Source organism: Mauremys mutica, chromosome 15 (genome assembly GCF_020497125.1).
Source record: "Mauremys mutica isolate MM-2020 ecotype Southern chromosome 15, ASM2049712v1, whole genome shotgun sequence".
Classification (NCBI taxonomy): domain Eukaryota; kingdom Metazoa; phylum Chordata; order Testudines; family Geoemydidae; genus Mauremys; species Mauremys mutica.
The window spans coordinates 39028356-39055263 of NC_059086.1; the positions used below are offsets into that span (position 1 = coordinate 39028356).

The 26908-nt window shown below is 52.3% G+C and overlaps 1 protein-coding gene across 4 annotated transcripts; it reads right to left on the bottom strand.

Annotated features, from left to right (window-relative positions):
• Positions 1-1476: 1476 nt before the first annotated feature.
• On the bottom strand, positions 1477-26518 carry LOC123350241 (heterogeneous nuclear ribonucleoprotein U-like protein 1). 4 transcript variants are annotated; one of them, XM_044988725.1, is made up of 15 exons: positions 26257-26518; positions 23590-23724; positions 22463-22772; positions 21355-21428; positions 20313-20452; positions 17553-17652; positions 16919-17031; positions 15091-15357; positions 14008-14130; positions 13033-13161; positions 7120-7288; positions 5817-6155; positions 4928-5136; positions 3791-3958; positions 1477-2412 (listed from the first exon to the last, which is right to left on the bottom strand). In XM_044988725.1, the coding sequence occupies exons 1-15, from the start codon at positions 26501-26503 to the stop codon at positions 2296-2298; spliced, it is 2640 nt and encodes an 879-aa protein (XP_044844660.1). In that variant the 5' UTR covers positions 26504-26518; the 3' UTR covers positions 1477-2295. The 4 variants fall into 4 exon arrangements, with proteins under 4 accessions (XP_044844660.1, XP_044844659.1, XP_044844658.1 ...); XM_044988724.1 differs by having other exon boundaries at positions 4925-5136; XM_044988723.1 differs by having other exon boundaries at positions 4922-5136.
• Between the last annotated feature and the right edge of the window lie 390 nt (positions 26519-26908).

The following is a 26908-nucleotide window of genomic DNA, read 5'->3' on the forward strand; positions in this document are numbered from 1 at the left end:
CTCCCCATGTTTATAAACTTAACTCATTTAGCAAGAGCAGGGCTCGGTCTGCCTCCCTCACCTCCCCCCCAGGAAGGGAGCTGTTTTAACAACAAGAGAGGGGCTATGACTGCTGCCTAGTGGTGTAGGCTCGGAAGGAGCAGATCACTGCTAATGGTCAATTTCACTGCACACCCCCACTATCAAAAAATATTTCCATCATTAAAAATGTACAGCTAGCCAAGAAAGAAAACTGCTGCTTGAGAACGTGGAATCTGATTCAAGGAATTTACTTTGTTATATTTTGACAATTTGTTTTAACGGTTACACAGCGCTAACTTTCTGAACCTCCACGGCTCTCATTCAGTAACTGTCTGACCCTCCCTCCAGCATTTCCCCAAACAGTGAAAATCTACATCACTAAAAACAGAAAAAAGTGCTTTCAAATAAACAGACGTCTGTTGAAATCATTAAAAAAACCCCAATTCTGCCAAGTTTATATACGCGCTAGATTCCTTACGGTACCTCCATGCAGCTCTTGTCCAATCCGTGGTCTCGGCCTTGTCTTGGACTGTCACATTTGGTATGTTAAAGGAAGTACGGCTTTTTCTCCGTTCTAAGAGTGTGAATCTGCACAGGGCCCCGCCCCGCCCCCAGCACAGTTACAATGCCAGGCTCGAGCTCTGAATCCGTCTGATGCCGCTGGGGCTACTCACAGGCTCTTGGCAGAGCAGCTGTGCAACAAACCCAGGCCTCACTCCACGGCTGAGCTGCACAGCTTGGGTGGTCATTTACCCCAGTGGCAAGAGGCCAAGGGAAAACGAGAACACTGCACTGGTAAGTGACAAAACAAGTAGGGTGGTGGTGAATTGAGCCTCTGGTGTCCAAACGCACTGGGTGGCTTTTACTGAAGGATTTGAAAAGGGATGCAAATCAATTTAAAATTCCTGGGCCACACCAACTGGGGATCTGGCCCCATATTTTAAGAGAAAGAGAGAGACCCTTACCTATTAAAAACAAGGACACTTAAAAATCTAGTTAACTTTCCCCCATTTATGCCACTTAGTTTGCATTTCACTAAGCCTAGGTAATGAACAGATGTGTCAAATTTCACATTAGCTTATAAACAAGCCAAGGAGATGCAGCTAATCAATTTCTCTCTCTTTGGGAAACACAGCCAGGGAAGATGCCTTTTTCCAAAACTCTCCCTGGATATATCTCTGAGTGACATTACGGTTTTGTAAAGAGCTGCTTTGAAAAGACACTTTTCATGCATAAATCAGCTGAAGTGTTCCTCTGATTGAAGTTTAGATGGTTTAGCAGCAGCTAGTACACAAGAGCTGTGGCAGACAGATAATGGGATCCATTAGCTATACACTGCCTGCTATTTTCCATAAAGTGGAGGCTTAGGATGAGACATGTTAACGATCAAACAGATTTTTTTTTAACCCCCCCCAGGGGATTTATGAAAGGGGGGAAAAGAAAAACACCAAGACATTAAAGTTCAATATTCACTCTTTCTCCAAATACAAAAAGCTGTTACAATTCAACTCAAAACAAAGCATGTGCAAAGTTACAGAAACTTAGACATTGTATAAAAAGTTACACATTTAAGATGGTTTCTTTTATTTCTCACCTGGATTGAGCAAAGAAATTGTTATCTTGATGAAATATTAACAGCTGCTGACCCACGGTAAAAAGTTACATAAAATCTAAAAAAAAGCATAATTACCATAAAACAGCCATCTCCCCTCCCTCTTTATTTATTTTAAAAATCTTTTGCAGAATAGATGAATAAAACACCCCCAGGAAAGATTGACATTGAACTGCAGTGAAGTCTTGGAAGCTTGGCAGTTCTCACTAGCACAATTGTCTAGCGTAGGGGAGAAGGGAGAAGGCTATCAGGGGCCAGAGCTGGCCCTTCGCTACTGTAGATTTTAGACAAGGAGAGTCCTGGCCTGGGAGTACAGTACCTAGAACAGGGGAGCTGGTTAAGATCCTACCATTTTTAGAGTCAAAAAATAGAAAGGAGGAGATGGTTTTAAACACATGGAGAGAAATAATGCAACTTTCTTATAGGGTAGGAAGAAGGGAGCATGCCATTGTCTGTCGAGAGTGTACAAGGAAACGCATTCATCGTCAAAACTACAGAGAGAAAACAAGGGGCGGAGGTGCCACTTCCCTTGCCTGTTTCCAAAGATGATCAGGAACCGCTCTGACGGAGCCGCTGAGTGAAACGCGGAGGTTTCCGAGGGGCTGCAGGCCGCTCCCAGAGAAAGACGCGGGGGTGTGATCTCCTTCCTTCCTGCTGGGCCTTCACTGAGTGCTGGAGCCTCCCTGGGAGCTGCCGGAATAGCTCCCGTAGTCGTAGCTGCCGTAATATGGAGGCCACTGGCTCTGGTTCTGATAGTACTGGCTCCACTGCTGGGCGTACTGGAGGGAGGAGACAGAGTTAGTGCTGGGCAGTGTGCCCGTGAGGCAGGCAGCCCCCAGCCCCTTTTAATGCCAGGAACCAGGCCGTGTTTGTCCCGGGGATTTGCCCATTTCAGACACAAGACCAGGGTTTTCACGACTCTACCTAGTGAGGGTATGGCCCAATGGTTAGAGCACTGACTGGGTGACTAGGCAAGTCCCTTCTTACCTCTGCTAGCCATGGGGACAGCCAGACTGACTTCCTTCAGCCAGTGCTTTGAGATCCGCTACGTGCTAGGGAAGAGCTGTTCTTATTCTCCACTACGCAACGTGACTAACTTGTGTTGCATGTCGGTCTCTCCCGGGGGAAACGGGCAGTGGAGCGTTTTGACAGGGACTTTATACAGATCTGCGCTGCTGTCTTTCTATGGCAGAGGCAGGTTGGAGAAGCGTGCCCGGCACTGGGAGTGGAAGGGTTGATCCTTAGTCCTTGGGGTGTTTGTTCCCCAGTCTGGGAACGCACCAAGGACGCTCTCTCTTCTGCACCAAAGGGCTCACCCTGATGGCAGAGCCCCGCGCCGCGCCCAAGGAGGGGCGTCGCTGACCAACCTCTTCGTCCTGGAGCTGCAGGCTCTGAGATGCGCTCTGCAGAGGTGGCATCCGCAGCACCAGCGCACTGGCCTTTGAGACTGGCACTCCCTCTGGCATGCATAGGGCTGAGAGCCCAGAGGGGCCTGGCTTTCAGCTGCTGCTGCAATACTCCGCTCCACAGCAACGAAGCCTGCGTGCAGCCTGGCCATCCCGTTGTAAGGTGGGATCTGTAGGGGTGCTGCTTAGCCCTGCCCAGGAGTGCGGTAAAGTCCATTGAGTCACAGAGCACCTTCGCCCGGCCACAGGCCTCAGGACTAATCTCTCTGGGGCAGACCCTCTTGGGTTTAGATTATCTTCTGTGAGGTACAATTAGCATGCACATGCTCTAAATGACTAGCCAGAGCACCAGGGCATCACGCATGGATCCTCAGGCACCAGGAAGGAGTTTGGGAAGCTGACAGATCAGTATCGACGCTGATTTCTACAATCAGCTTCGAGACAGAATTACAGCCTAGGACGACTGCTGCTGGAAGTCACCTGCCTGAGCTCTCCCGGAGACACCGCAAACATCGCCCTGATCCTCAACTTCTCCGCTAACCGCAAGGAGGCGAAGGGAAGTTCTGCGGCTGGCCACGCTCACAGCAAATCAGCCAGAGCCAGGGTGAAACCTGGAAACTTCCTTCCCCCAGTCCTAGGCATGGGCCACTCCTCCTTCCCTACAAGCATCAATTTGTCCTACGGTCAGATACACCCTTAGCTTACCCTCCGGCCAGGTCATCGCTTGGCCGAGAGCCCGTCTCCCACCTACCTGTTGGTATTGGTTGTAGTTCTGCTGATTGTAGGTCTGTGCTGTCGGTGGTGGAGGCTGGGTGTAGCTTTGGCTATAACCGGTGTAGCTTCCATAGTTGTAGCTGGGAGTGTACCCTCCTCCTTGGGTGTAGCTTGCCTGGGTGTAGGGCTGAGGGTAACTTGGCTGTAACGAAAGGCACAGGATTGTTACTGTGCGGCATGGTTCACTGACAACCATTCCCAGGCGCTCTCCATGCTGCCCAGCAGCAGCATCCTACAGGGAATGGGTGAACTGCTGAGCTGCCCTGCGGTGAACGGGCAGGAAACATTCCCCCCAGGCAGGCTCAGGGTGACCCCAGCATGCGCCCACTCTCTTTGTGGGGACTGTGCGGTCACGGCCGCCCGCTGGAGAAGCCAGGGAAGAGAGAGCAGAACCAGCCAAGAAAGGAAAATGTCAATTTCACTCCAGGGGGAAAAATGAAAACTTCAGGTGAAATCCAGAAGGGGCCGGTCCTGACCTGCAGTCGCCCAGCCTGACAATTGCAGGAGTCACGCAGGCCGGCCGGCCTCCCCCAGAGCCCCCGCCACGCCCACAACTTGTCTGACTTTTGACGTCTCAAAATGAAAAGAGTTTTCACATTTCTGGGGTCTCCCCCCATTGAAAAAAACCTTCCTTTTTACCCCCCCTGAGAAAAGGGGGAAGTGGTAAAAACAAGAGGAGGCCGGGGAGCATTTCACTTCCTGCTTTCAGCAACTAGAAAAATGTGGGGGAAAGTTGAGAGGGAAACCCGACTTCTCCGAGATAGTCCCAAAGCTGGTTTTTTTGGGAGGGGGGCCCAAGATGGAAACGTTCGCTTTGGAGGCTCTATGGAAAGGGGGTGGGATGCAGGTTCTCCAGCATGGCCTGTGCACATTCCTGCTCCTGGGATGCGCCACCTCCAAGAACTGCAGCTTAATGACCTTCCTTTCTCTGGCCAGCCAAACACAGAGCAGCACCCAAGCACCCCCCCCCAAGCCTGCTCCACTGGTATGATCCTTCCTGGGGAGAGGCTGAGAGAAAGCAACAAGCCAGCCATGACCGACGTCGGCCAGGTGGGTGGGGAAGGTGCCCAGAGCCCCTGGGACCGAGGGCGGGTTCTCTGACCTGCTGCTGCTGCTGCTGCTGCTGCTGACTGTAGCTGCTGCTGGGGGTGCTGCTGGGGGCGGGGGGGGTGCTGCTGGGAGGCTTGTAGCTACTCTGGTTGCGAGCGGGGCTGTAGCTGCTCTGCGGCTGGGTGTTCCGGCTGTAGCTGCCCCGGGGGCTGGAGTTGTTGTCTCTGGTGCCGCTTGTCCAGCGATTCTGGGTGTAGCTGCCCCGGTTGAAGCCTGGCAGAGAAAGCAGGGGCTGTCAACAGGAATCTCCCCTACACCCAAGAGGAACACGTCTCATTGAGAAACCCTTGTGGCTGTTTATGCGACGGGGCCCAGCACCCGAAAACCACCCCGCAGGGCAGTTCTTCAAAGGCAGCACAGCCCACTCTCCCCGAGGAGTGAGGATCAGACCCCCTTGCACCTAAAGGCTTTGATGAGGACCCCTGCCATTGGGCTGGGGGCTGCACAGACACCCACAAGACTGTGTCCCCTCCCCCTGGTCTCAGCACAGATCCCCCCAGAGACTGACCTGCCTGCATTGTACTGGTGGGGTTGCAAAGATCCTGACCCAGCCTGCCTCCCCCTCCACAGGGTATGGGGCTGCACAGACAGACACTCCCTGCCCCAAAGAGTTTACAGTCTCACTAGACAAGGGGTGGGTGAAAGGATCAGCACCCCATGCTGCGCAGATGGGACGTGAGCCCCTAAGCCCCGCAGGCACCTTGGAGACCCCATCCTCCGAGCGCTGCCCGGGAGCACACAGGCGCTCTGTGGCAAAGCTGGGAACCAAACTCAGCTCCCCACAGGACCCGCCTCCGGCCGCTGCGTCGGCCTAGCTCCGTGCTCAGACTTCCCCCACCAACAGCTCTGACCCTGGGCTCTGGAGCGCGGGCGGGGAACAGGTGAGACTCTACCTCCTCCTCCTCCGCCACTGCCACCACTTCCTCCGCTGCCTCCTCCCCCGCCGCCCCGGAAGCCGCCTCCGCTGCCCCCTCGGTTCTGGAAGCCGCCGCGATTGCCTCCTTGCGGGCCGCTGCCCCCCCCGCGGTTGTCGAAGCGCTGGAAGCCGCCCCCGCGGCCCCGGAAGCCGCCGCCGCCGCCGCCCCGGTTGTCAAAGCGTTTCTCCGGCGGGGGCCCGGCTTTCTTGCCCTCCTCGTTGTACTGCTTCACCAGTGTCTCCGCCTCGTCCCGCTGCAGCTCGATGTAGATCACCGCGTCCAGGAAGTCGCCAGCCTCCGGCAGCGTGAAGTTGGCTGGATTGCGGGCCCGGCGAGAGGGAGAAGAAAAGAGACGTGAGTGAGGCGGCAGAAGCCTGGCAGGGGGACAAAGGCTGCCGTGCACGGGAGCCCAGCCTTGCGCCACGGCGTCGGACCACCAGAAGGGAGGCGAGAGACAGGAAGGCAAAAGTGAACAGGAAGGGAAGAGACACCATAAACCACAAAAATGATGGAAGCATGATGTCATCCCCTCCCCAGCCAATGACGGGGAGAGACACAGGCCATGGCTACACTTGCAAATTTGCAGTGCTGCAGCAGGGTGTGAAAACACACCCTCTCCAGCGCTGCAAATTGCGGCGCTGCAAAGCGCCAGTGTGGTCAAAGCCCCAGCGCTGGGAGCGCGGCTCCCAGCGCTGTACGATATTCCCCACAGGGAGGTGGAGTACGGACAGCGCTGGGAGAGCTCTCTCCCAGCGCTGGTGCTTTGACTACACTTAGCGCTTTGAAGTGCAAGTGTAGCCATAGTCACACTCTGGTCTCCACTGCATCCAAGTACCAGTCACCTCTCCTGCCCCCTTGTGTCCAGCTGTGAGAAATGCAGCCACAGAGGAACCAGACAATCACTTTCATCTGGACAGAATCATGATCTCGGGGGAAAGGGTTTTTTCCTGTTGTTGTGGGAGAGGAAAGAAATGACCCCCAGCCTTGCTCTGATTATTGGTTTCTGGGAGGATAACATGAAAGATACATAACATTTTCCCCACTGGAACAAAGTCAGCTTGGGTTTATAGCATCTCTTGTTAAGGACAGAAGAGAAGCACGGGGGGAGAACAGATGGAAGACGACGACAAGTGAGACAAAAGGAAGGGAGGACAGAAGATCAATCTCAGGGTCAGCATTTCAAACCAAAAATGAATCTCTTTCCAGCTCTTAAACAACACAACAGGTGTTTTGGCCGCATGTGGTTTGTGGATCGGTTTGTTCATTTCTAGGATCCTACCTTTCATTTCTAACACTGCATGATCTGGCACATCCTTCCCCTCCTCATCAGTGCGCTTTATTGTTCGATCTTTTAAATCCTCATCCGTGGGACAAATTACAATGGCCTTGCGTTGGAAACCTTCAAAAGGACGCATTTTTCGTCTCTGGGCAGATCCATAAACATTTGTCTAGCAGTGGTGACAAAGAAGAGGCAAAAACCGTTCATTATTTGGCGTTCTCTTTCCCAACAGAGCATTGTGGCCTGCAATGGTGAAAGAAGACATGGTGCCCCCGCCCCCGTGCATGTAGATGGTTGTGAAGTACCCTGGACAGCTAACCTACCTTTTTAGGCGCAGAAGCCGGGGTGGGGGGTGGGGGCGGTGTTAGAACACCCACATTTGGTACTTTCTGCGATTCAAATGAGATCTTTCATTGCTTCGCTCCCCAAAGAGAGAACCATGAAGACGAGGGTTTGTGCTTTGCTTTCTTTAGAAACAAGCGAGTGATTTACACTTTAAGTGGGAAGCCGGACAGGTTAAATGCAAACCTGTGAACTGAAAGGGATGTTTGTGTGTGACTCATGGGAATTCGGTGTTAATGTTTAAGCACCTGAGATCTAGGTGCGACTTTGACTTCCCTTGTGCCCCTCGTTTTCCCCGTCTAAACTGGGGTTCACCCCTGTATCACAAGGCTGGCTAGGAGTATTCAACTGATTTTAAATCTTTTTAGAGATTAGAATGTTATTTTGGGGGCAGAAGGAGCGATTCCATTTCACTGGACACTGGCAAGGCCTCAGCTGCGGGACTGTCCTGTACTTTTGAGCATCCTGCTTTAAGAAAGACGTAGACAATCTGGAGAAAATCCAGAGAACAAAAATAAGAGGTTTAGAAAATATGCCCTATGAGGAAAGGCTGAACGAATTGGGCTGTTTTGTCTAATGAGAAGGTTGGGGGGGAGACAGAGGGGGTATGGGACATGGTCACAGGTTGTTGTAAGGATGTCCTCGAGGATGGGACAAGAAGTGTAATTGGCTTAATTTGTAGCAAGGGAGATTCAGGTTAGATATTAGGGAAAACTTTCGAACTCGAAGGATAGTTTAGGCCCGGAACAGGTGACCTAGGGAGGTTGTGGAATCCCTGTCACTGGAGGTGTTTTAAAGAAAAAACATCTGTCATGGTCTAGGTTTGCTTAATCCTACATCAGCTGGAGATGGGGGATTGACTCTTGAGATCCCTTCCAGCTCCATGTTTCTTTTATTCTACTCTGTGACAGTGCAGATCAGATGCTAGAGACATCCCTTCCCCCGGCTTGTTTTCACCAACTGGATTCTCTGCCATGACTGCCGAGGAGCGGGAAAGATTCACGCTCTTGCAGGCTGGCTGCTTTAAGAATGACAGAGGAAGTCAGAGGAAGGGGAGAATAGAAACAGGCGCATTACACAGGAATCAGAGGCTGGTGATGGAGGCAGCTTTGAGCCATCTAACCCAGCACTCACACAGCTAGACTGCCCAGCTGCTAGGATTCTTCCAGCTGCATGGGGGTCTCCCGGATGAGCTCGGACGTTACCACTGTCTCTTGTATTGCGGTGGGGTAGCTTCATCAAATACCTTCTCTCCCTTATGCTGTTTCAAGGGAGGACCCTAACCAAGGCTTTCTTCCCTGGGAGGACGGCCATGACAGCGGGGTTCCACTCAGTACACAGGCATCTCGGATTCAAAGGTGGGATCAAATAAAACTGGGAAACTGAAGCCTCACATTTTAACTTTATTCCTATTAAAAACTGACATTTAGGTGGACTTCAAGCTATGGCTTTGTTAAGCCAAAATCATTTCGCTCTCATTGGTTTAATGAGACTATTTGTTACATGTTTGTCACAAAGCACATTTCCCACCACAACAGCTGGATTTGCTTTGAGCCTCAGTTTTAGTTCTAATATAAAATGGGATTAACCATCTCCTCCTCGGGGATCTCACACGCTACATTAACACTCTGTCTGAGGTGTACAATGGTTTTCAACAGACAGATGCCAGTCTTGATTGCTGTCATGCAAGTATCTAGTCAGTTAAAATTCCCCAGGTGATTAAGATCTTCACGACAGGCCAGTTAAACCCAAAGGTATATGCATCGCTGAAACACTGATGCTTCAGTTTCCTTCAGCATCTATTGTACGTGTTCAAGGGTGGTGATGAGCTAGAAATAACATTTCACACAAGTGTCCGTCCCAGACCGGGCCCAACTGCTCCCAAAGCGGGAGAGAATATCCACAGCCGGAAAAACCTCTGTAGCTACTGCTACAGCAGAGAGCCAAGGTAAGGACACAGAACACTGCAGCAAAACGGCGTCAGCTCACAGCCAGACCAGCACGCTGTTACCCGGCCCTGCCGAAGCAGAGCATCTAGCAAGCCAGTGCACGACATTCAACCACTCCGGCTTCGCACGGCACGGCCACCTCCCGCCCTCGGCAGACTAACAGAGCTGGAGCCAGCGGGAGCCTAGGCCGCACGTACTAAACACGTTCCAAGTTCTTGGCATCCTCTCAAGGCCGAGTGGCACCTAAAGCGAAGCTCTCACCCCCTGCTGTCAGTTCCAGGCAGCGAGGTTACTCCTCAGCACTCCAGAGGAGGTCCAGGCCTACCGGATGGCCCAGCAGAAAGGGCAAAGCCCACCCCCTCGACTGAGGGGAGGGCCACAGAACTGGGGATCGACAAAGGAAGGAGCGAGGTCCGAGGTGCAAAAGGGGACCCTGAGCCCACGGCTCAGCAAGGGGAGGGACTGACACAGCACACGGCCTCCTTGCTGCTCTCCCCGGGCCCCAGGAAACGGGCTGATGCCAGCAGCACGGCAAGCGGCACATCCCTCAAACACAACACAGGCTGGTACAATACTGAGCCCCACGGGGCTCAGCCTGGAGAACACCTGATGCTCAGCGTGAGCCAGGGCTTTGGAGCTGTGCTCCGGCTCCGCTCCAGGCAAAAACCTGCAGCTCCACTGCTCCGGAGCTGCTCCGCGCTCCAGCTCCAGGCTCTGCTCCAAAGCCCTGGTGTGAACACCCACGAACCCAGATACCTGGCTTCACTTCCTACCTGGGGATTTGCCTCCGCCACCCCATGCTCTGCTGATCACCTTGCAGGAGGCAGGGTGACAGCTGCGAATGGCCCGAGGTCAGTCACAAGCAGGGGTGTGGAGACTGGTTTTAAGCCAATCACAGAGACCTGTTTGCCCTTAAATCCGAGCAATGCAGCCGAGAATCTCTGCTCCCTGAGGACTCAGCTCTGTCCGTTACCTTTCAGGGCCCAGGGCTTCGGGTCTTACTCATGCTTTTGGAGCGGGGTTTTCCAGATGGTCTGGGGATCCCATTCTTCGCACAATGCACTAGATCTAGCCATGGAAGTTGGGTTTCAATGATTTGGGCCAGATCCTCCCTTGGTGTGAAGCAGCGAGCTCCATCAGCATCTAGCGGGCGGCACTGTTCTACAACACCTGAGGACCTGCCCTGAATCTTTTACATGGCTACTGTACCGCTCACTGGAATTCCAACGAAATAAACCTCAGCAACGCATTCATCCTCAGCTGTAGCTCCGCCCCCCGGCAGGGCACGCCCGACGCCAGCACGGCCCAAAGGAAGCCAGTCGGCTTGGCAAGCCAGATTTCTGGCAATCTTTTGGCTGGCTGCAGCTTGGACTGTGCTTCCACCAGCTTGCCGAAGTCGGCACATAGCTGGACGTCTCCCCTAACTTCCGCAAGAAGCGTGATAATGGGCCACGTTGTTTTCTCAGAGCCAGTCTGTTACCACGGTGCAACGGGGCCCTGTGCTAACCACGGCACGGAGCCCACCCAGAGGCTCTAGCCATATATACGCAGCGAGGAGCCCACGACACTTTCAGCAAAATACACAACACCCTTTGGGATGGAAAAGCACAAAATGTCCCAAAACAACAGCGCAATATTGTGGGGGAACCGTTACCAGTTTCAGATCATTGTGGTTGTTGTATATGGCAAACTGATGCAACTCTCAGCCATTTAGCAAGTAGGGCACCTTCAAATGTTAACAGCCAAGGCTTCTCAGCTACTGCCAGACACCCCGGAAGTTTTACAGAGCGAACACAGCAAATAGAGATCATGGCAGCTTTCCTGAATCCTCCGTCATTAAAGGTTTTAAAAAAATATTAAACTCTCATCTACATGATAGATACACAGTCAATTTGTAAACACACTTCTGCAAAGGAGTTTGCCTTGAAGCACAGCAGCTTACATAAAATCACAGCATCCATACAGAAATGCGTAGCAGCTTACTGAAAGACGTTTACATGGACAAATCTTTTTGGCTTTGTTCTTCAGATACAAGAAGGTCAGAAACCACCTCTTTGCAGTTTTACAGTTAAAACAGGTCAGTCACTAACACTTCATCTTATTTAAACCTTGCAAAAAGCTACAACCCGAGAAAACAGACGGACAAAGCCTGAGAAGCATATGCCAAACCTAGAGTTGCCAAAAGAGTAAAAGATCTTGGACCATAACAGAGTTCACAGACGATGCTGTTATAGTCTAAACTCCATACTGAGCTGCCTAAACATTTTAGAATCAACAGCAGCTGAGGAAAAATATTCTCTCTTCATCATGAAAGCAGCCAGCTGTATTGGAAACATGCTTAAACCTCTAAACCAACCTCAACCTCTCGCTGCATTCACCTCTGTATCATATTAAAACTGGCAGGAGCTAATTCCAAATCTTCCAGACACCCACACGCTCACAACTCTCCAGTCCCAAGCGGGGAAGACACTTCCTCACCCCACATACGATCGACAGTTTGCTTGGCACCCAGATCTCACTTGTAGGCTCAAGGCAAATTTAATCAACATTATACAAGGAGAGTACCAGGGTTTGGAATTTTAGACGGATGAAGCAAAGTAAGATCTCATTTGTGCACCTTTTAAGCCAAACTGGGTATTCATTTGTTTTTTTAAATCCTCAGACACTTATCCTACATTTCAGGGTTATTGTTCAGGTTCAGGGTTCAATATACAGAACTGACAGACGTGTGTGGGTCAGTTACACGTATGCCCTAGTTAACAGGGATAGACTAAACCGAGTGCTGCCATCAAATACGGCTAGCGCCGATGTGTCTTAATAGAGGGAAGACACTAAATGCTACCCGCAGCCTCTGATCTCTGAGACAACCGCATCAGCGGCAGGATTAGAGAACATTGTCTTCCTTTGGCCACCCTGCCTTTAAGCCTTAACCCAAAGCGAGGGTGCTGACCGGGAACCCCACATGGGCACACAATGAGCCGCACAGATTGCCGGGAAAGCTACCAGCTGGATGAAGAAGATCCAGAGCTGCTGGGCTCTTCAGAACAGGGTTCTTTCAAAGCCTCCTAGGGGAATGAGATGCTCAATTCCCATTAAAGTTAAAGGGCTTTGAAAATGCAGCCAGGAGGTTTAAGCCTGCACGTGTAACGGGAGGGAAGTCTGGTTTCCTGTAACCCTGAGTGATGCCAGCCTGGCTTCTCAGGACACCCATCCCAACAAAGGACAACAAACTACTCACCAGTGGTACTTACGGCTCCCTAGGGCACTCTAGGAAACGTCCAGAGACCACCACTTACCTTAGCCTATCTTCCCTGACCTGAAAAGCCAGGCCCCTTAGCTGGATACACTTGAAACAGAACAGTCAACGTAGTTCCAAGAGCTCTCTAAATATCTGGAACTGCGCGCGGTTAAGCTAAGGGGGCACTTCCTATGACTCCCCACGGAGTGTCTGAACCCTCATTTCTCTGGGAAGCCCTTTACAATGGGAGTTTTCCGTCAGCCCCAGACATACAACAGGGGGATATGTATGTGCACATGGTTAACACTTCTGCAGGGCACCGGGTAAGCCTGGTCCCGCGCACAGGCGGGCGCCAGGGAGGTGGCTGGGCGAAGGACTCTGTACCTGATCCAGGATGTAGTTGCGTTTCTTCCGGGCGGCGATCTGGATCAGGCGGTTCAGGCACTGCGTCGCTTGCTGGATGAGGACGTCCCAGCGGCCCGCGTAGTTGCGCTGGCGGCGAAGTCCCATCACCTTGAAGGAAAATACGATACAGGATTACAGTGCGGGGTCTGCGAACTGCGGCAGGGGTGGGATCCTCAGCACCTCATGTGGTAGTATTGGGAGTAGGGTCTAGTGGTTACAGCGCAGGACGAAGTCAGGACTCCTGGGTTCCATTCTCTGCTCTGGGAGGGGAGTGGGGTTTAGTGGTTAGACCAGGGGGCTTGGGATTGTTTTCTGAGTTGTGGCAATGACCCCGGGGAAAGCCAATTACTTTCGACAGATCATTTCTCTAATTTACATAATGACGACAATACCCATTTTGCTGTGCAGGACGTATAGGTCAACTCGTGTATGAACCACTTAAAGGTCCTTGAATGAAAGGAGCGAACGATCTGCTCTAAGAAAAGGCTGAGTCGGGACCAGGAGTAAGACAGGTGTAGCGCTCCCCCGTCACGTCTAATACAAGAGTGACTGCTTTCCAACGGAACAATCCCCTCTGATCATCGAAAGAGGAGCAATCCGCAGCAGTGGGAGACTTAGCTATTGACAAGGGCTCAGATTCATAGATTCTAGGACTGGAAGGGACCTCGAGAGGTCATCGAGTCCAGTCCGCTGCCCTCATGGCAGGACCAAATACTGTCCAGACCATCCTGGATAGACATTTATCTAACCTACTCTTAAATATCTCCAGAGATGGAGATTCCACAAACTCCCTAGGCTGTTTATGCCAGTGTTTAACCACCCTGACAGTTAGGAACTTTTTCCTCATCTCCAACCTAAACCTCCCTTGCTGCAGTTTAAGCCCATTGCTGCTTGTTCTAGCCTTAGAGGCGAAGGTGAACACGTTTTCTCCCTCCTCCTTATGACACTTCTTACCCTCATCTTATCCATGATGGCGTTTGTTCCCAGAATGTTGTATTTCTTCGCTGGATTGGCAGCCGCATGTTTTATGGCCCACGTGGTCTTGCCAGCAGCAGGTAACCCCACCATCATGAGGATCTGAAACACACACACACAGCGTCAGCTATTGCAACAACACAGAGCGCTTTGTCCTTTCCACGCACTAAGACCAAGACCCCCTCTGACGCAGACCGACGCTCCCTCTTACACGGGGCAAACCGAGGCAGGGGAGTGACTTTACTCAAGGTCATGCAATGGCTTTTGATTCCCAGTTTGGCACCATAGCCACAAGCCCATGCTGCTTTACCGTCCCCCTCCTATCTGTCCATCCAGGCATTCAGAGCGTGCTCATCACCGTGGCATCTGAGGTGCTGCAGCTGCCACGCACCAAGAGAGCTGCTCTGAGTCTGGTTTAGAACCCCGCAGCTCCTGATTCCCAGCCGTGTGCTCAGACAGCTACACCGTGCTGGAGAATCGTCATTCCTCCAGCTGACCAGAGCTGTGGTGCCTTTAAAACAAGGCAACGTTTACTAAAAACCAACACACCTGCTTCTCTCCCTTCTAGTGGCGCAATACAATGACCACTGGACGAGATGCACACTAGCCCGAGGAACTCACTGAATCCAAGGGTTAGCAGAACTGAGAGCAGGACTGGAGATTTATATGGAGAATGAGAACAGCAATTTAAACAAGACCGGTGGATGGAATCTAAAGCCTCCAGCCCCCCACTAGAGTTTCCTGCCCCAAGTTCTGAAGTAGCAGATACTGGCCACTGGAGGCAGGATATTGGGGGAGATGGACCCCAGCTCAGGTCTTTGGTCACAGGAATTGCAGGCAGTAAAAAGCCACCACACGCTGTCGTCCTCCAAACACCCTCTGATCTTCCCCTCTGCCCAGGAGACACTCGATGGTAGGCAGCTGGCGTGCTGTTTGGTGCTGCTATCACATTGATGGGAACGGTTCGCTGTTAGCCCCAGCTGCCTCTAGCCTTACCCTCGGATTGTAAGTGCCTCGTGGCAGGAAGGGAGTGGATTATACTGCGCAATGCAAAACACCCACCTCACACTCTGCTTTACTCTTTGGTCCTATGGTCCCACGGATGCGCTCGGCCAGCGGAACGTGCTGAATGAAGGTGAAGCCTGGGGGGACGGGGAAGTAGGTGTCTTCCCGCTGCCCAAAGTTGAACTCGATGGCGCAGTTCTTCACCAGGACGTGCGGGAAGAGCGCCTGGCCGCCCAGCGCTTCCTTTCGTGCCCGATAAGCCACGCCCAGCCACTTCCCGTTCTTCATGAAGGACATCTCCACCTCCTCCCCACACTCAAAGTCCTAGTTACAGGGGAAGAGAGTCAGTGCAAATGCAGGGCCAGGGAGAGGGGCAAACAGAGCTAGTTACTGGCTGAACAACACACCCTGGGGCACTATGCAAACATGTGTTAACATCCCAGCCCCCCACTGAGACAGCATCCCCAGTGTCCTGGGGAAGATCCTGCCGCTGCTGGCCCCGGCTCTGAGCTGATTGCTAGCACAGCGCTGGCAAGGTAACCTGCTCCAAGGTCAGCCAGCACAGAGTGAGCAACTGACAGCTCCAGCGTGGAAGCCCAGTGCCGAGGGAGGTAGTTACCGCACCACGGTCTGAGTAACTGTCAGGTGCTTTCTGACTCCGCCCCCAACTGAACTAGTGTGTGACTGGACATCCAGGAGGGCAGGAAGGTGGATGTGCGGAGATGCGAATTCCCAGCACAACTTTGCAAGGAAACCCTCCCCTATAGCAGAGGGCTCTGCCCTACCACCACCTACGTTAACACCCCTGGGGGCGAACGCAGCAGCGAGCTCGGTGTCATATCTCACGCTACCTGCCCCGTCAGTATCTCAGGGGTTTAAGCTGCTTCTCTTCCCGTGGGGATCTTGCAGAGGGGACAGAGGAAGGGGGCCGACTTCACAGTGAAAATGACCAGACACAGAGCGCAGTCAAACGCTCAAAGCAAACAGTCTGGAAGCAGAACGGGAAGCTCCTCTCTAAGCACTCAGTCACAGTCTCAGGAGCGGGCAAAACGCGCCAGCCAGAAGCTCCCTCTAGTGCAGGGGTTGGCAGCCTTTCAGAAGTGCTGTGCCGAGTCTTCACTTAGTCACTCAGATTTAAGGTTTCCCGTGCCAGTCAGACATGTTAACGTTTTCAGAAGGTCTCTTTCTATAAGTCTATAATATAGAACTAAACTATTCTTGTATGTAAAGTAAATAAGTTTTTTTCAGAATGTTTAAGAAGCTTCATTTAAAATTAATTAAAATGCAGAGGCCCCTGGACCAGTGGCCAAGACCCGGGCAGTGAGAGTGCCACTGAAAATCAGCTCACGTGCCGCCTTTGGCATGCATGCCATAGGTTGCCTACCCCTGCTCTAGTGCCTGGACCACGGGCAGAAGCAAACTCCTAGAGACCCAGTCCTTTATCTCCTGCTCACTGGTCTTAGATCCCGAGGGCGCAGATTCAACCCGGCCACGGTTACACAGACACGGTCAGGGAGCCACCCCATAACAGTGGCAGCGGCTGAATGACCTGGCTACATCTGGAGCAAACCAAGAGCTGTAGAAAATACCCCTGTGAGCAGTTAGTGAGGTGCTGGCAGGGTACATTGTATTTAAGAATATCACTGTAGAGGAGGGAAGGGGGTGGGGTTGCTGCAGTGGCTCAGAAAGATTGAGCAGAGACTATGGAAATGAAGTGACTGAATACACTTTAAAGAGCGGCTCTGGGGCTGCGGCTGGTGGAATGCTCGGCCAGCAGGTCGGTTTCCACGCCAGGACGCGCTGGAAGTGGTGCCTACTGGAGTGGATGGGGGGCACTGGCAGCACAAGGGAACGTCCCCTCAAATCAGCGAGAGCCCATACTCACAACAAGGCAGGCGATGACGTCGTTCTCCGAGAATGTTTCGCCGTAGTTCTCGAATTTGCAGCTGCTGGATTTCTTCCCGGTGCCTCCGTAACCGTAGGAAAAGGGCTCTTCCCCTGAAGAGAGAGTCCAAGGGGCTCGCTTGGTCACGGCCAATTCAAACATAGGGTTGCACACACCACTTCCTTAACCGAAGGCTAATGGAAAGGGTACAGGCCCTGCCCTGCCCTCTCAGGGTTACTGCCAGCCCTGGCTAGCTGCACATGGCTACAACGCTCCCAGCTTCACAGCCCTGTTTCAGAGGAGAGAGAAGAGTCTCTGGGGCTAGGGCATTTTCAGTGGACGGAAAGGACTAAGCAAGCCCCATCTCTGAGCAAGCCACCCCCTAACACTGGCAGCGGCGGAATGACCCGGCTACGTCTGGAGCAAACCAAGAGCTGAAGAAAATACCGTCGTAAGCAGTTAGTGAGGGATTGGCAGGGTACAGGCCTCCCACCCCATATAGGGACACGAGCACCTGGGTGATTAACCTGGGCGATTAGTGACAGCAAAGACTTTACAAACATTTCAGTGCATCACACAAGTAACACGATGTGTCTATTTGGCATCGCATCTGAAAAGCTGCAGCAGCCCTTACCTAACTGAGTGCTGCAAGAGTCCAGGGACCAGCCAATGCGCACGACGTGAGGATCGGGTTCTGTGGAAGGAAGGTGTTTTACAGAGATTTCTTCATTGATCTGGGGACAGAAAACAAGATTGAAATGACCTTCACGCCCAGACAACCGGAGGGTTCACAAAAAACCTTTTACATTTTAAAGTCAACGCCTGGAGTGGTCTGTGCAAGAACCAGGGACAGACACTTCAGAGAAGTAAATTACCAGCCTAACAACCCTGTCTCATCTAGAGCCATGCAGTAAAACGTGGCCCCAAATTCAGGGTCTGTAAAAATCAGGGTTTCCACAAAGTTGCGGAGAGGGAGAGCTCAGTGGTTTGAGCATTGGCCTGCTCAACCCAGGGTTGAGAGTTCAATCCTTGAGGGGGCCATTTGGGGATTGGTCCTGCTTTGAGCAGGGGGTTGGACTAGATGACCTCCTAAGGTCCCTTCCAACCCTAATAATCTATGATTCTAAGAGTAACAACTTTTAATCAATGGTTGCCCCAGAGCATCTGCAATGGGGTCACTGAACCATTGTGCTAGTACGCGGTTTCTCCAGCCATGGGTTGCGACCCCCAAGGCACTGAATGTTTAATTACAATCCAAAGCAAAGAAAATCTCACCCACGCCCCACACTCTGTGACTTTTCAAGGTAATGTGTTCTGGGTCAAGCCCCTCTAAACACTAAAACGTGGGGCTGGAAGGGACCTCAAGAGGACATCTAGTCCAGCCCCACACCAGTATATCTAGAATCTTTGTCACGGACACTCTTATGGCAAATGCAATGGGTGTGTGTGTGTGAAAACTGACTTAGAATAAAGGGTTGTGGATGTGAAAATACTGAAAAACGAGGTACTAGTACACCAGAGCCTAAGAGTAAAACAGAAATGAACGAGAAACTGACGAGGCTATTTTCACAGCCCAAGCTGAGAGAAGCACAAGATGAAATGCTGAAAGCTTTCTAAAAGCCGTGGGTTTGTTACATAACATTGGAGAGGAAATTTGAACCCACCTTAGTGCCGCAGTAAGTGACATTTTGCAATTGTACTTTTAAAAAAAGCTTCATAACTCTCTCAGCTCTGGGAGAAGTTCCTATTAGCCGCGTCTGTAAGGTGAAGCAACGCTCAGTGCTGTCAGTGGCAGAGCTGAGATTAAAACCCAGGTGTCCTAGCTCCTTGTACTCATGATCTCTTCCCCAGATTTCTGTTAAGAAGCTTTAACAGACCACAGCTGAGAGAGGCCAGCAGCCTGGATTACTGGAAAGAATTCTCTGTGTTACACGAAGCTGCACTAAGGAACTGGCTAAAGGCATGACTTGAGTTAAGCTGACGTTTGTAAGTTTCCTGTTTACTAATTGGAAGTTTTCTGCCCAGCTCCAGACTGTGTGACAAATGGGGGGACCATGCTGTGTGTTACTGCTAAGACTCATGAAATCAGCTACCAAGGATGACGGGAAATGACACCTCCCTGTAGGTAACTGGGCCAGGTGTTTTCCTCCTGTTTCAATTCCCCAATCCCAGTGCAGACGGTTTGGCCTGACAGATCGCACACGACGTTCCCGAGTGAGTGTGGGGAGGTACGGGTGCATGCACAGCTCTTCTGGGGAAGATTCTTGTTTCCCGCTGCAACCAGTTTTAGAGGTTTTTGCTTCCAGCTGTGTGGAGTGTAACTACGCAGAGCCCGGAAGTGAAAAGACAGCTCTGCTACAGAAGTGCTCTGGTAGCCCAATCAACCAGGGGTCAGACTGGAAAGAGCACCAAAGCTTTCCCACAATCCAAAGGCTGTCCACTTATGACCCAAAACAAGAGGCCAGACTGGACAGGTCTTCAGACAACCATCCCTCCCCATGCACACATGCTATGATCTGCAGTGAAACAGTCAGCACTGACATTCAGCGCATCATCACTAGGCATCAGAGTTAACATCAAGCCGAAATGAACGAAGACTGTCATCTCTTTAAAGCTACTGCTTCAGGCTCTCTGCCCATGTCTGAAGACTGCCCTGCACTGATTTACATTTTAGTCATGTTAAGTGCTAAGCAACTTGCACTTTAATTTTTTTTTTTTTTTTTTTAAACTTTAAAAAATGAAGCTATAGATTCAGGAGGACAAGATACAGCTACCAGGGAAAGAATCCAAGGCCACCAAGCCATTGCAAGCTGACCCAATTGACCTCTGCCTGAGGGATACGGCTAGACTGAAGTCACTAGCCCCACAACAGGAGTGGAGGGATTTCGGTCTGACCATTTTACAAAGGAAGCCAACTTTGCTGATTATGCCACTTGCGAGGAAAAAAGAGGGTTTGCCGCTTCAGCTGATAAAAAAGAGGATTTAAGGGTCACCATCGGTAAATTGGGCACCTCCACGGAAAAAGGAGACCCAGGTTAAAGGACAGACATTCCTCTCTAACCGGAAGGAGGTGAATTAAATCTGTGTTGTTACTCCACAGTCCCTATCTCTGCTCAGGAGGAAGGCTACGTAGGCGGCAATGAAAACAGGCATGCAGTGTACACGTGGAGATGATGATTCCATCTTACTCTTTCCCCTTGGTGAAGCTGGATATTCAGACGAGTTGTTAGGAACCTACTTGCTGTTAGTCCTATTCATGGCTAAGCCCTGGTTCCTGCTGGAAATGCCCCCCAATCCAGCTCTCTTTCCCCACTGGAAGATCCCTAGCACATGAAATGTGAAGTTACCATTCACGGTGACTTACACGTTGCTAGCGTCAGCACGCTGCTCTTACCTTCATCTCGTAGCAGACTCGCCCTTGCCTCACGCCGTAGGTAGCTCGGGCACCTGACCACAGATAAGCGAAGCCTTCTATGGTCAGCGGGTAGCCGCTGTATCGGTCCCTGGCTACTTTGAAATGCAAGTCGCAATTATCTAGAGGACAAGGAGGTCTGGTTGTTAACTGGAACAATATGGAGGTGATCAGTGCACTAGATTGGCTAAGAACCGCACGCCACCTCCTATGCCTACAGCCCCTTGCACAATGAGATTTTAGGCATTACCATAATACAGTAAATGCCCTGTTCTTGGTGTTCCCCGGCTCCCCGACCTGCCGGTCTCTCTCATCCACCTGTTACACCTTGTCTTGGCGCAAGGAGCAGCTTGGGTTACAAATTGTGTGGGGCAGGAACCACCTTTGCAGCATGCCTAGCACAGCTGGGCCTTTCAGTTCAATTCCCAGCTCCGGCACAAGTAGTTTTGTCTCTCTCCACCTCAGCTCCCGTCCGTAAGACAGGGATAACGGAAGGGCCTATCCCTATCTTGCACCCTCGCCTCACTGGACTGGCGGGGGGATCAATACACTGCAGAACGTGAGACGCTCAGGTACTACCATGATAGGGCCAGATAAGGACAAGAGAGATGATGACATCTCCGGGGGCTGAAAAATAAACAAGGGAGCAGGAAAGACCTGCAGTCAGACGTAAAACCCGTGTTCATTAACACTTTTACATTAAAACAGGAAGGAATTCGGGGAAGTCCTCAGACTACATGATCACAGCTGTCCCTTCTGGCCTTGGAGACTCTGAATTCCAACGCGTAAGCACTACCGAGAAAGGCAGTCTTTGTTAAAGGCACATTAGCCCTGCCCCCCAGTTATGGGGAGAGAAAGCTGCCAGTATATCTCTGGGCCCCCCTGGGAGTCCTCCCGTCAAACCAGAGAAGTCTAGTCTTGCTGCCCTGGATAATTTTCAAGTTGAGAAGAGGCAGGAAGGAGACCACCATGTAAAGGTATTTGGGGTGCAGGGTGCCACCATTTTCTGCCCCCCTGCACTCACATGTATCAATGGCCACTAGCGTCTCATCAAACTCTTCTTCGTCGTCTTCTGCAGGAGGCTGAGGCGATCGGCCCCTAGAGCAAAAACACCAAGGCACCAACGTGACTCATGTGTCAAGCAGCAAGGCAGAGCTTTGGGGACAAAGAGCAGGAAGAAAACCTGGAGGGATTTCAGAACTGTCAGACTTTCGCTGGGACAGACCTGTATGGATTTGCAACCGGAGACTCCTACTAGAAAAGCAAAGGTGAAGAGGCTCTCCGGGAACGTTGGACAGTGACCCTTTTCCCCACCAGGTTTTCATCACGGGATGTTACCTTAGGCCCTGCATCTGGTAGAGTTATTGACCCTGTAAGAACTATTTGTAACACACCTCCAGAGCAGAATGGTGAAACTGACACTTGCCAATAACCGCACAAGCTGTGGGGAACACAGAACCAGACCTATTCTTAAAACACACATGAACTCTGACTAAGACTGGATGGAAAAAATTTCATACGGACAATCACTTTCTTAAACACAGGCAGGCTTGGCAGAACTGGATTTTTATTGTTTATCATTTTGACGGATAATATAGTTGCTTTTAACTTTTTTACGTATTTAAATTTTCACAGTTGAAGGAAATTCTGGAGGGTCAGACAACAGGGGCCTCAGACAATGATTATTTAATAACAGCAGACACAGAGATTCAAAAAGTTAAAGCTTTTATAAAGTTATACCTTTATCGTCAAAATATACCCAAGAAACAACCCGAAATCAAACGAGTACGTTCTCAAGCAGCGTTTTCCTCACTTTGCCCATCTTGATTATCACTGGACCTTTCTTTGCCCGTCTGTCTGTGTTCAATGAAACTGATCTTTACCAAATTTTATTGATAAAAATCGAATCCTTCTAAGCCTAAATACAAGGGAGAACCTGCCACAAACCAGGAAGAGCCAAAAGCTCTAAGAGGAGATACCACCTTATAATTCTTATTTCGACAGACACAAGTTACGCTCCCAGCTCCTTCTAAACTCAGCTTCTAGGACTCTCCTTAGCTCCTGGCCCAGGAATAAACGTCTTTAACCGCCATAAATCGGAGACTCACCCAGGTTTCCCTCCGCGAGCTCACCTCTTATCTTCCCGGTGTTCGTAATACCCTCGCCCTCGCTGTTCTTCATAAGGTCTCTTGCGGCCCTGTGGCTGCTGCTGCTGTCTGGGCTGAGATGGATCAGGTGCATTGTAGCCAGAGGGGGGCGCATTGTAGCCAGGAGTGGGGGCGCTGTAGCCAGAGCTGGGGGCACCGTAACTGGAGGTGTTGTAGCCAGAGGAGGGTGCATTGTAGCTAGGGGCGTTGTAGCCAGGAGCCGGCAAGTTATAGCCAGGAGCCGGCAAGTTATAGCCAGGAGCTGGTTCTTCTTGCTTTACTTCCGTCTTCATCTCTGCATTCAAAACAGGCAGAGAGATTAAAATATTCCAGTCACCCATGACAAGACATGCCTTTACTGAGAGCTGCTCAATGCTAACAACCCCACCACCCCTCCCCAGGCTATTTTTGCTATGATAATTCATCCTTTTCCCCCAGTGTGATTAAAGGGATTAGTTTACAGGGCTCCATTTTTCCCCTATTCCTAATTGCATGTTCAGGACCAGTCCTTGGCAGGATACTGGTCCCAAATTATTTCTAGTCCTATTAGGCTGCGAAATACTGCAACCTTGGGGGATGACAGTAAGCAAGCCGGGGATCAGAGAGATGTCATTTTAAGGTCCGATGTCTTGTGATCTTTTTGGCAGCAATACATTCAGCTGTTGTACCCCAGTGGGAATCAAAATCACAGCTTTTCTAGGGGATGCAGAAATTGTTTCTAGCCTTGAACAACCACAAAACGCTGGACCATAAATGCACCACTGATCTATAGCTAGGGTTTTGGAGAGCTGTCTAAGAACAGGCTATTTCAAGTCTCAGGCGTCAGATCAGTGTAGCTTCCGTCCCTCGACGTTGCCTTTTGAGTGCTTGTCAGACTGAAACCAGTTCTTTGATCACACTACACAATGGGGCAATACAACTGCAAACCCCTATCAAAGCCTTACTAGCATGGGGAAGGGAGGGAAGAGAACCACCGAAAGCTTCCTTCTTCTGGTAGGGACTGATCCACCAGCAAAGGAGAGTGACTTAAGGCAGTAATTACATGCCCATTCGTTATAATCTTACTTTTCAAAGAGTTCTGCTGACAAGGCCGACTTTAAAATGAACGTTACCTGAGTGTAAGACCGGACGCTCGTGGTCTAGAGATCTCCTCTCGTACTTGGATTCGTTCTCCTGTTTAATATTGCAGTGCTCGAAGGACTGATAACCCTGGGGGTCATTCTGATGAGTATTGTTGTCGACACCATCTTCAAACAGAAACAGGCATTAAGGCCGTTACTTACAATGGACTAACTAGAATGTGCAGAGGAAAACGGAGCTTCAGCATTTTATCACCAGGGAATTGGTCCCTGCACCTTTTGGGACCTACGCACCGAAGACTAACAGTACTCTCAGAAAGCTATCAGGAAGGCAAAGAAGCCAACCACTTGTTCACTGCAAAAAAGGCATGTGTTTCAGTCACAAAACTTTTCCAATGGAAACAATCCAGTTTCCACTAACAACAACAAAACCCTGAAATCCCAGAGTAAGGCGAGTCTCCTAACCAACACTCCAGCAAACAATGACAGACACAACACTTCCCACATGTGCAGTATTGACCTGCGACCCTCATGTCTAGCCATGTAACCAGCAGGATTGATAACTTGCGATTTACTTTCCAAGATCCACAAAAAGCAAAAGTGAAAGTGGCAAGGGAGGCACCACCAACTTCCAGGGGAAATGCAGAACAGCCAATTTTGGTGATCTGCTCAGAGGCCATCAAACAAATTCAGCAAAGATATAGCAAGAGCATCTCAGTGCAGAACCTAAGCAAACCAGTGTCCTCTAGTGAAATATTGCCCGGTGGCTCATTCCCTTTCACAGCACGATGAGGTATCTTAGCAAGTTACACGGAAATACCGCATGCCAGAGCAGCACAGAACCTGTACAAGATGCACCATTATTAAGGATAAAAGTATGCCTCAAAGGGCCGTTAGCAAGCAAACAAGCTGCCCAGGGAGACATGCTTGGAGGCACCAGAGATTTAGGGAGCCTTCCTGCACGTGGTTTGAAGTGTAATATGGTAAGACGACTAGCAAGTCCAGACCCATACATACGCCCAATGCAGAACCCCTGAGGGGCAGTTCAATTTCTGTCTTTTAAATTCAGCCTGTTGTATAAAACAGAACTGATCAAATATATTACCCAGACATCTGCGCACTTGCACATGTAGCTCCCCCAGCCGGACAGTCGCACCAGGCCATTAGGCCAGCAAAACGCAGTGGAGACGCTGCTCTACAGCACCTGCCAACACCAATTCTACGACCAAAGCAGACCCTAACCCCCGGTGAATGGGGGGAAGCTGACAGAAGTCGAGACGGGCTGGCAGGATTCCCATCTGCCAAAATCCATCAACAAGAAAACAAAACGAGGAACTACTCTGGCAAGGAGCTGACCCCGCTCTGGACCAAAATAAAACCAATCACGTGGTGCAACAAATAAGCACCCACAGCTGGCAGAAGGATGCAACGTTTCCTCACTAGGGGCACGGAGGTCTATTGGATAGATCTACACACACTTTCTAGGCCTACACCTCCCACCTCAGTACAAGATGGGTGGGACTTGCTCGTTGTGTCAGAGGTGGGACTAGAACCCAGGAGTCCCGACTTGCTGTCGCCATGGCCCCTGCTCTAACCCCTAGGCCACACGCCCTGGGGCTGGGTTAGCACATCACGCCTGCCAAGGGGGACGCCCCTCGTGACAAGAGGAGCCCGGGGAGAACATGCGTGGTCCCAACAGCCGCAGTGGAGACGCCTGGCCCATTGCGGAGACCAAACCAAGGCCCGATGCAGCTCTCCTGGCTGTGACCTCAGGTGACACCGGTGGGCAGAGCTGACGCCAGTCTCACCAGTGCGATGAGACGTAGGGGCCTCGGGACTGTGATGCTGACGTGCCCCCGGTGAGGTCCCCTGGGGACAGGGTGACCAGATGTCCCAATTTCTGGGTCTTTTTCTATTCCCCCCCCCCGCCCCCCGATTACTGACACTTGATGACTGGTCACCCTCCCCGGGGACTTCAGTAACCGGCTGCCTGCACCCGACAGCGAAGCCATCAGCGTGGGCAGGCCCTGGACTCGGGGTGCCTGTTACCCCACGGACCCCCCCAGCCCCCACGTTACCCCACGGACCCCCCCCCGACTCCCACGTTACCCCCCTGAACCCCGCATCACCCCCCTCCCCGGCCGCCGCGTTACCCCACCGACCCCCCGCATCACCCCTACTGACCCCCCCGGCTCCCGTGTTACCCCCCCCGACTCCCCAGGGGGCCCCCACGTTACCCCACGGACCCCCCCAGCCCCCACGTTACCCCACCAGCTGCCTGCATCACCCCCACTGACACCCCCCCCGGGGTCCCACATCACCCCCACCGACCCCCCTGGACCCCCACCGACTCCCACGTTACCTCGCTGACCCCAAGGGCCCCCCACGTTACCCCCCTGAACCCCGCATCACCCCCCTCCCCGGCCGCCGCGTTACCCCACCGACCCCCCGCATCACCCCCACTGACCCCCCCGGCTCCCCAGGGGGCCCCCACGTGACCCCGCTGACCCCCCCTCCGGGCCCCGCGTCACCCCCCCGGCCCGGCCCGGCCCAGCCCGCGGGCAGCGGGGCCGGGCCGGGCCGTTGCTGACGCTCGGGCAGCGCGGGGGCAGGAGGCGCGACACTCGGGTGAGGGGCGGGGCGGGGCCTCCCCCCCGCCGGGACCCCCCTCCCCGCGCCGCGCCGCGCCCCGCCCCTCACAGTGTCCGTCGGGCGCCTGGTCCCCGCCGCCGGCCCCGGGCCCCCGCCGGGCCTCCTCGGCCTCCAGCGCCGCCTGCAGCCGCTCGGCCAGCTCGGCCTTCAGCCCGCGCGTGTCCAGGCCGCGGCGGCCCAGCTCCTCCTTCAGCTCGTTCACCCGCAGCCGCCGCACGTCCATGGCGCCGCGCGCGCCCCGGCCCCGCTCGCAGCCCCGCGCTGGGCCCGGCCCGCGGCTCAAAATGGCCGCCATCGCCCTCCTCCCGGCCCGCGCCGCGCCGCCGTGCCACGGGGGCGCCGATTGGCCGAGCGCGCCGCGCCGCGATGGGAGGCCGCTTCTCATTGGGTAACAGCCTCCCCGCTCCTCTCTCCTCCCTCGTCGCCCGTCTCCCGCTCACGCTCAGTTTGTGAGGGGAGCTCCCATTGGCCAAAGGTAGCGACGGCGTTGCAACAGGACTTGCCATTGGCGGGAGGCCGCTTCCCGTGTGAGTCAATCAAACAGAGCCTCGAAGGCGTGAAGGATGAGCTTGATGGACAGCTGAAAGGGTGCGGGTCAAACCGCCTATGGGCCAATCACAACGGCCCCCCATATTTCCTGTTGAGTGTCTCATTGGCTGAGCCCTGGGTTTGTTTGTTTTCTGTGCATTTCCCATTCGCT